Genomic DNA, 9,917 nt, shown 5'->3' with positions numbered 1-9,917 from the left:
TTGCAATAAAATAATCGCTCGTACTTTGCACGGCACTCTCGATCATAATTACACGCGACGCGCTACCTGCCGACTCGAGTATTGCCACATGAATGACATCTCGACTTGCAACGATCTTGCGTACCCAAATAAACGTCATAAGGTCGTACACAATTCAATCCCCCCGACACGCATTTAAGTATCCTGGAAAATAATTGTACGTTAAATATTCCATTTTTTCTAAAAAATTATACTAAGTTTTTAATAGGGCTCTCGAGATTTAAACAAAAACTAATAAATGTTAATAACCGAGTAGTGAGAGCATTAATCCCTACCGTACAAGATCAGGTTACTAGTGACCGAGCGATTCCTATTCGTGCAAGTCTCTTTGAGTCTTTCGGTAATTATAAATTATACTACATTTTATTATTTTCCAAAATGAAGTTTCAATATTTATTCTAGCAAGTTGAAAGTATGTTGATGAATTTTTAGAGATTTTTTAACCATTCTGAATAAGTGAAAAAAACGGACGGATTCTAATGACCTATGTTTGGACGGATGAGGCACCAAATTGTACCTTGTAAGGATTAATACATCGTGGTAGAGAGAGAGAGAGAGAGAGAGAGAGAGAGAGAGAGAGAGAGAGAGTTGGAGCGTAATTATATATTATTGACAATTTCATATATTCGATTAAAAATAAACTGATTGACGTGTGAACATTTCTGTTTCTTTCGAACCATCTTCAGCAATGTTGAATATAATTAATTTTCTTTCAATGTCTATACATAAAATTTCTTGGTCTACAATTGTTGAAATTTAATTCCTAAAACTGACAGAGAATGAGCTTTTTCCTACTTTATGGTTGAGAATTTTGTCTCTTCGCTGCTTAATCAAGTGACTACGAATGAGTACAATAATGACAAATTTATGTGAATTATGATGAAATGATGTAGTCTGAAGGCTTAAGACGCTCGTATGGAATACAAGAGATTTGGGTTCGACTCCCGGCCGAAATAATACTTTTCGCAATAAATTTATTTACAGTTTTTTCAGTATATTAACATTTTTCTAATATGATGCCTGATTGAGCATCGAATTATTAAAACATTACTTATCAATTTAATTTAATTTGTGATATTATTACAGTAGTTTAATTGCGTTTATAAACGTCCGGAAAACCAATTCGGCGCGCAGTTCGAATGACTACAAATATGGTATATATGCATGTATTATACAATATATATATAATTCACTTTGAATTATTTAAGCATTAAAGATCCAGCTTCGATATATAAGCTTCTATATAATTTATCGATTATGTTTCTCACATTTACGGTCTAAAATAAGATTCTTATTAAAATGATATAAGTTTATATTTTTCAACTCACCCTCTGTCTCAATAGATCACAACCAGTAATTCCATATGCAACATATCATACGGAATTATTGGAGAAATTTTATGTATCGATATTGAAAGAAAATTAATTTAACATTGCTGAAGATTTGAAAGAAATCGAAACGTTCACACATTAATCAGTTTATATTTGAATGTGAAATTGTCAACAATATATTAGGTATATTAATAGCGCTCCAACTACGGCGATGTATTAATGCTCTCACTGCTTGGTTATTAACATTTATTAGTTTTCGTTTCGTTTTTTCTATTTCAAATTAATTATTAATATATAATCGATATACCTAACGCAGTTTCTCGTTACTAGAATAATTTGATCAGGTGATTTGTATATTATTCCGCCCTATTAATCGCTAAATAAGGCAAATTATATTTAAATCAAAAATTCAAAATACGATACGAGGTATCGTATTTATCATATCTAATAGGTATCACTAAATACATTGCGATATGTACATAATTAATTGTCCATTATCTCAAAACAATAGTTTATTATTCTCGTTTTCTATTTCGTTCCATACAATTCCTATTCCGAATAAAATAAATTACACGAAATGTTTTTGTGATAAACAACAGTCATCTCGATACATTTACAAATACTTAATTATGCGGTCTAATAATCATTTTATTCTAACTCTTCATTGGCAATGTGAAATTTTCACTTTTCGTAACCTGAGTCTTCAAACTTCAGATTCTTATATTATTTCAGAGTATATAAAAATCTGAAAAAATTCTTACATACTTGTGAAAGCTTTGAGATTTTACTGTCATAGAAGTTGGATTGTATTTTAGTTATTTTTTACAGATTTAAATGTTTCAACCAGAATTCACAATCCAAAAATCGACTGTATCTTTAAAGTCCAACATTGCCGGCGGAGGGTTTAATAATCATGTAATATGACGGTGTTTAATATTTTTTAATATTTACTTGTCGCGACGTACTTCTCACCTGTGTTGAACTATAATGGAAAATGTAAAAACGCTTTTTCCACATTTCGAGGGGTAATAACACAATGACACACGGAACGATTCCCGCAACAATCTGCCGGCTGTGTCTGTGAAGACACCGGTTGGAGTTTCAATGTGCAAATGGTAGCGCGGCGACTTTGCATAAACACAGCGCGCTGTATACACAAGTGTACTTGGCAATAACGAATAACCAAGATCGTGTTGTTATTGCCACCAGCAAGTCGTTATTGCCTCGAAAAATTTAAAGCTTTCTAAAATAAAATTATGCTGAATATTTCGTTTATTACATTTGGAAGATAGACTATTATCGCACATTTTGCGCCTTATTTTACGAACTAAAGTGTTGCCTAAGGTATATAATTCCATTCGATCGAAAGTATAATATTTTGAAATAAAAATATTATTTGAATTTTAATTTATAAGACAATTTCAACTTGATTGATATGTATGTAAATCTTAAGGATATAGCGGATAATGATTTGTTGGATAACCGGATACCAAATTTTATCCAGCAAAATCGGATAAGCCGGATAATCGGATTTTATCTAGAAATTTCACAAAAATATTGAAAAACTAAAAATTGTTTTTTAAAATAAAAAGAGAATCTTTTTGTGTAAACCATTATAAATATGCTATACAAATTTATACAATATTTATACAGAAGATGGAAATAGATTATTGTTTGATAACATAGAAATGTTCATATTTCTTATGGTAAATATAAAATATTTAAAAATAATATGTAATAAAAATGTAATACATAAAGAATAAAGGCATAAAAATTATTTTAATTTAATTTTGAAATTATATTATATAACAATACACTAATTAACATTTAAACATTAATAAAAGAATATGTAGTTTATAGATTAGTCAGATGTACATACATATGTAGGTGAGAGTGGCCTAAATATCGGACTTATTTGCAGTTTTTGTTTTCTATAAGGCGTAAATAAAATCCGATCGTAAAACTGAAGGTGCCGTTGGAAAGATCATTTAATTCTCTTCATTTTTACTTTAGACCATTTTGACGTACTTCTCACCTGTGTTGAACTATAATGGAAAATGTAAAAACACTTTTTCCAGTTCTATTTGGAACCATAGGTTCCAAATCGGACCATCCCCTAATTCAAATCGAACATTCCTATTTTTATAGATTTTTAGATAGAATTTAAAAATGTTTTAATATATTTTTGTTAGTATTAAAGTAAAACCGAGCAATTTAACAGTCAAAGATAAAAATTTTATTCAGAAAAAAAATTACTGACAGTTCATATTATTAAAACTGAAATCAATAAAACTTAATTAATCTACTGAGTCTGATGACTCACGATATTTTACTGATTTAATTCTAATTATTTCCTTGGATCAAATTGGTCGGCCAATCACCAGTACTACAACCAGGCCTATAAGTTATCTACTGTACTGTCCGATTTGGACACGGGTCCTTTGGAATTTTGGAACAAATTTAACAATAAACCGCAAAAGTGATCACAAAATGCTTGATATTTTTTAATTCTACACTCTTTAATTATATCTTAAATCAATTACCTTTCAAATTTTTAACACCTTTTAAATAATGATTTACAAGGATTTTCTTTTTTAAAAAAATTTTTGCATGATGACTAAAAATACATATTTGCATCTATTCTGTGAATGTTATGACGGAGAACTGCAGTCAACTGCTATTATATGTTCGATACCTTATAAGGATTTTACGTTATAAATAGTACGCAAATCTGCTTAACCGTATCTATTCATTTAAATTAAAAAGGATTCTTAAAAATTTAAATTAAAAAGGATCTTATTTGGAACACGATTTAGTCCACTCTCTCCTATAATAAAATATTTTGAGAATTTAAATTTTAATTATGCATAATTATTTCTATCCAAATTGTGGAAAACGACTTTTTCACAATCCGGTCGAATAACTGAATTATCCGGCCGGATGATCGAATTATAAAAAATCGGCCAGATTGGTTGGATAGTTGCCGGATATTCGTTGCATCCCTAGTATATACATTATACTACAATATATAATAAAAAAAATTTAACTGTTACACGCGAGTTATTCAATTTTTATTTTTAATGACAATTTGATTAATTGCTCTATTTCAAAAGATTATTAAATCTGCAATTATTTACAGATTAAAATTCATTTTCGTGTTGCTCGGTAAACAATTAGAATGTTTTATAAATTTGTTAGATATATCACAGATTTTTCATGAAAATATATAATCATTCTTCTCTCTGTTACAAAATTTAAAAGATAGCACATATACACATATCCATTTTTCTCAAGAAACGATTATTGAAGTTATAAAATAAAACTCAGAATCTTTTTAGTTTTTTAACAATCTTCATCTCATGTGATTCCTTGAATCGCAATTATAAATACGATATCTATTTATTAAATCATATCTCAAGATTCTAGTTAAATTCTTTAACGGAAATGCGATTATAAATACAAATATAAATCTTGCTAAATATTGAACTTCGTAATTATTTACTAGCTCGTTGATCAATTCGACGACGGAAGTTCCTCGTTGCATGCGAGGAGGACACGAATGGAAAGCTGCGCCGTACATGGCGCAGAATCAATTTGGCATGTACCTCAACGTCAAAATTGCATTATGGTCGATCGTAATTTCGCAAGCAGGACACAGGTGTGTGCTCCGCGGGAATATCGATGACGAGATAGCGAAATAGCGAGTATACAACAAAGGGACTCGCGAAAATGAAATTTGCGTTCACCACAATGCGACGTATGGGAGAACAATTCGTCATTTACCCGTTTTATCCCTTTTTATTTTTTTTCTCGTGACGCTAAATGCAAAGTTACGTTCATTAAAATTCAGTAATATATAAAGTTACTTCATTATTGAAACTCTCAACAGCAGTTACTCCGACGGTTTTAGAGCTAATTCTTTTTATTTTTTATTTTTTTGAAAGAAATGTATGAAACATCAATGATGTTGAAGTTATAATAAAAATGCATAAATAAAGCTTCTACAATTAAATAATAGTACTTACAAATTTATGTTAACGTTAAATTTTCGAGTTTTATTTTTTGAAATAATGAAAATAAATAAAATATTATAATAAATGGTATTTGACAGATACATTGACTGTGATTGACTCTACGTCTTGAAAATTATTTAATCATGATAGCTGCTTAATAACTCAAGTTTGATATTAATCGAAAATACGGTAGCAATAAAATTTTCAGCTGTCAAATTTTTAATTCTAACTAATCGCATTCGTAACTCATCATATAAAAAAAGAAGATACAAAAACGCAACTCTCCGAAAATTCTATCAAACGCGCGCAGCTCCTTCGTCAGCCTCGTCGCCGGCGTTTTCCTATACTACATATACTAAGGTTTATTTCCACATCATAAGACCATCATGAAAACCGCGAAAATCAGAACGGCTGGCGACGGCCGATAAGTCGCTATAATGGAGATAAATCGAAAAGTGCATCGGCTCGTGAAATGGTGCCCAGACCAACCTTCACGTTGCCCCCCATGAAAAAGCTTCTGCGCAAGAACGAGCTCCAGCGGCTATAAAAGCTCGCACGAAACTCGTCCGCTTTCCAGTCACGTTTAGATGTGCCTTTCAAGTGACAAAAAAAAGAAAAACTAAGAAAAATTTTCGAACTATTTGAATTACGTGCTTATCAAGTCGACGGAAAAAGAGAGAGAGAGAGAGGGAGGGAGGGAGAGAGAAAGATAAAAAGAAAAAGAAAAAAGGGAACCGTGCAATTTTTTGAAATTCAAAAGAGATTCGTTTTGAGTAAATAGATTGAGAAATGTAGAGATCGTCCAAAATAGTATTTCTAAATCTAAATAAAAGAGCCTATCTGTAATTTACATTTCATGTTTCTTTCTTTTCTTAAAATTTATTTTGGAGATTCAAATGCTAAATATTAAAAAATTATATTTTATATTTTGCTTTCATACTTGAATAATATTATTTATCTAAAAATCATTAATTACCAATATATTAATTGTCGAAAATTAAAAAATTACTTTCGAACTTTTATTAAAGATAAATCCCTAATTTTTTACTAAATTCTTCGCGGATATAGTGACTTGTATCAGTGTATTAAATTTTTTTTTATCTTAAACCGATCGATGATCAAGGATGAGATTAGGCGATCTGAAGAATAGTCGCATGACCACCATCGTAGTGGTCTATCTCAGCCTCTTCCTGGATAATGTCCTGTTGACGGTAGTCGGTAATTACAACCAATCCGAGAGAAAGACGATGAGGACAAATCGCGAACTAAACAATTCACTGATTCGGACATGTTTCAGTGCCGATTATCCCCGATTACCTGTGCACGCTCGACGCGAATACGACCTCGAGCGTCGAAGAGGACGAAAACGGTCGAGTGGGATTATTGCTAAGCTCAAAGGCTCTGGTCCAATTAATTTTGAATCCCGCCGTGGGCACTCTCACTGGCACTCTAGGCTATACCAGACCTCTGTTCTTGGGAAATCTCAGCCTCTTGCTGGCTGCTCTACGTAAGTTATAGACGATACTTTCACCCGTATCTGTGCAACAAATAGAACCCCCCATTAGAGAAATGTTTATCTCTAATGATTCGAGTCTTATTTCATGATTTCAGGCAAAACGTTGTTTTATTATAAATAAAGTGAAGTAAAAAATTAAATATCAGTCAAATATTGTTACAAGTTGAATTCAAATTCACCGAAAAAATTTTTCGATTTTGTCAAATTTAAATTTGTTTTTACAAAACTACCGTTTGCTTTCACGAAACTGCGTTAATTTAGTGCTTGAAGTTAAAGACTTCAAATAAAATTCAAAGGAACTTTTATAAACTCCATTTTTCATTGTTGTCGTAGTATTCGCTTTTGGACAAACATACGAGATATTATTCTTGGCTCGGAGCATTCAAGGTATAGCTTCAGCGTGTATAGCAGTTTCCGGCATGTCACTGGTCGCCTCTCAATACTCGGAGGAAGATGAAAGATCTAAAATCATGGGTTTTGTTCTCGGCAGCATCGCCCTAGGCGTTCTCCTTGGCTATCCGATCGGTTCTGTGCTTTACGATCTTGAAGGAAAAATGGCACCATTTCTATTGGTATCCAGTCTCATTGTTATATTAATTTGTAAGTAATTCTTTTTTGTAATTGTAATTGTCGAAAGCGCATTTTTTGCACAAAAATAATAAAATATCAAAATACGTTATTTTCACTAGGTCTGCAAATTTTAACATTAGATGTTCAGACAAACATCGAGGTACGTGTAACATTCATTATTTTAAATACATATTTTAATACGTTTTAAGATAATATTAAATTATATTTGCAAATAAAATATAAATAGAGCGTAGAGCAAAGTTTATTATTCGAAATATATAGATATATGATTAGATATAAGTATTCTTTTTCAAGGAATCGTTTTTCAAAAAGTAAGTTTAGATCTGCTATACAATTTTATCGTTTTTTAATAAGTTTTAGCTGTCAATAGTATTGCAAGAATTATATTGTTCTAAAGACTTAAAATAACAATAAATTAATTTCCCGTATATTTTATGTTAAAGTATGCGTGTTTGTATATATTAAAGAGAAATTGTTAATTAAATTTTATTTTTTCATATATCTCAGATAAGCAAGCAGCAACCTACTTGGCTACATTTATTGTCTAATCCACACATTCTCATTATCTCTGGTGCAATTTGGTGCTCGACTTCGCCGATGGCGATACTAGAGCCTTGCTTGCCGATTTGGCTTCGGACTCACATAAAACCTAAGGTAAGTATATGACAAAGAGATTTTATTTCAAAACAAAAAAAATATCAATGGCAGGTTTTGAATACAATTTCATAAATTCATTATTTGTATTAATAAACCGATCTAATTTTAACATTAACCATAATAAGACTAAGTAAACCAAGAACAATATGAGTAAATACTATTCGACGTTTGCAAATAATTTTGTAAATTCTATTATAATTTTGTAAAAATACGGAAAAGCACTGCTTCAATTAATAATCTTTGCAGAAATGGCAACTAGGTACAGTATTTATACCAGACAGCGTGGGCTATTTAATCGGGACCAACTTCTTCGGCGTAATAGCGTATCGTTACGGGCGTAGTAAAGTGGCGATTCTGGCTATGTTCGTGGTCGGCGTTAGTGCCATTCTAATCCCGTTGGCGAACACAATGTCGCAGTTGATATTCCCTCATCTGGGAATGGGTCTGGGCATCGGCGTCGCGGATGCAGCCTTAGTGCCATTACTAGCCAGCTTAGTAGATCGAAATGGCAATTATGGACCCGTTTATTCGATCCAACAAGTGGCTGTCAGTTTAGCTTACTCATTAGGTAAGACACTCCAATCGGAAAATTAAGCCCGATTGTATATATAGAACAAAAAGGAATAATTTTAAAGAGTAGAAATATAAAGTAAAAGTCAAATTCGTCTGCCCTTGGCAGACGCTGTTTTCTATTGAGACAATTTATGATTAAAAAGAACTCGAATATATTATAGAAAATATATCTGCGCAAATCGCTTTTTTTTAAGGACCCATCACAGGCGGCGAAATGGTTAAAGCCATTGGATTCCCGTGGGTCATGCGAATCGTGGGCATCGTAAACGTGGCATATTGTCCATTGTTAATATATCTCACGTTGGAACGGAGGAAGTTGTTGGCGAAGAAAGAGGAAAAGAAGGATTACGAAACGTTTCAACAATCCATCACACCCTACGAAAGATTTTACGATTCCGACGAAGATCTTTGACAATAAATAATTTATTTAGCAACAATCACAAACTGAATATCATATTAATTAACTCGGAAAATTTTGTAAATTGCTATATACGTTAACATTTTTTCCTTTCCATTTCAAAAGATACACTGTGTCGGTTACTCGTTATGTTTTTTAAGACATTATATCTCCTAATTATTATATAATTTTCGCGAGCCATTGTCTTCATTTTAAACAATCGCACAACATTAAATATCATTAAATTTGTTTTTGGACACCTCAAAATAGTGTTTAGTAATGTCATTGTGTCCCCAATTAAGTGCGCTATACAGAACCACATCTTTATCATAATTGGTAACCCAAGTGAATTATTGGTCGAACAACATCCCCGAGGCTGTCGTCCATGGCACGACGACGTTTCTCGGATCGAAGAGCAGGAATTCGCTGAATTCACAAGAGCGGTACAGGACAAGAAATACACGCTTCTGCTAGTGGAAACTGACGACAATCGATCGGCCGGTGTAGCCGATAGCTCTGAAAGCTTATTAATGCTCAATCTACAGCGAAATTCGTTTACGTTGCATTAACGATTCTACAGACTGCTGCAAGCATTGACTTGTCATTAGCTCACGTAGGTCGCCGTACAGTACACAATGTATTCGATCAATTGCGTGTCCCACGGTTATGTGCAAAATTGGATGTTACAAGGAATTTGTATGTGGAATTTAGAAACGTGGGGAAGAGCTAAAAATCAATAATATAAGTAAAGTATAAGAGAGACCGGGGTCAGTAGACTATAGGGATAAGTAGAATAATCG

The 9,917-nt window shown here is 32.2% G+C and overlaps 1 protein-coding gene across 1 annotated transcript; it reads left to right on the top strand.

Moving 5' to 3' along the window:
* Nucleotides 1-6,507: 6,507 nt before the first annotated feature.
* On the top strand, nt 6,508-9,150 carry LOC108728522 (synaptic vesicular amine transporter). Its single transcript, XM_018457098.1, has 7 exons — nt 6,508-6,601; nt 6,681-6,890; nt 7,233-7,499; nt 7,589-7,629; nt 7,998-8,144; nt 8,394-8,715; nt 8,915-9,150. The coding sequence occupies exons 1-7, from the start codon at nt 6,508-6,510 to the stop codon at nt 9,130-9,132; spliced, it is 1,299 nt and encodes a 432-aa protein (XP_018312600.1). The 3' UTR covers nt 9,133-9,150.
* The last annotated feature ends 767 nt before the right edge of the window (nt 9,151-9,917 follow it).

Source organism: Mycetomoellerius zeteki, unplaced genomic scaffold, assembly GCF_001594055.1.
Source record: "Mycetomoellerius zeteki isolate Tzet28-1 unplaced genomic scaffold, Tzet1.0 scaffold62, whole genome shotgun sequence".
NCBI lineage: Eukaryota > Metazoa > Arthropoda > Insecta > Hymenoptera > Formicidae > Mycetomoellerius > Mycetomoellerius zeteki.
Note: the sequence above shows the minus strand (reverse complement) of the source record. Positions and strands in the feature narration are given on the sequence as shown.

Excerpts from the sequence above, each read along its gene's own strand:
- LOC108728522 (XM_018457098.1), top strand. The coding sequence starts at position 6,508 with ATGAGATTAGGCGATCTGAAGAATAGTCGCATGACCACCATCGTAGTG. Across the intron at positions 7,500-7,588 it reads TCTCATTGTTATATTAATTT|GTCTGCAAATTTTAACATTA; the intron begins GTAAGTAATTCT and ends TATTTTCACTAG. Across the intron at positions 8,716-8,914 it reads CAGTTTAGCTTACTCATTAG|GACCCATCACAGGCGGCGAA; the intron begins GTAAGACACTCC and ends CTTTTTTTTAAG.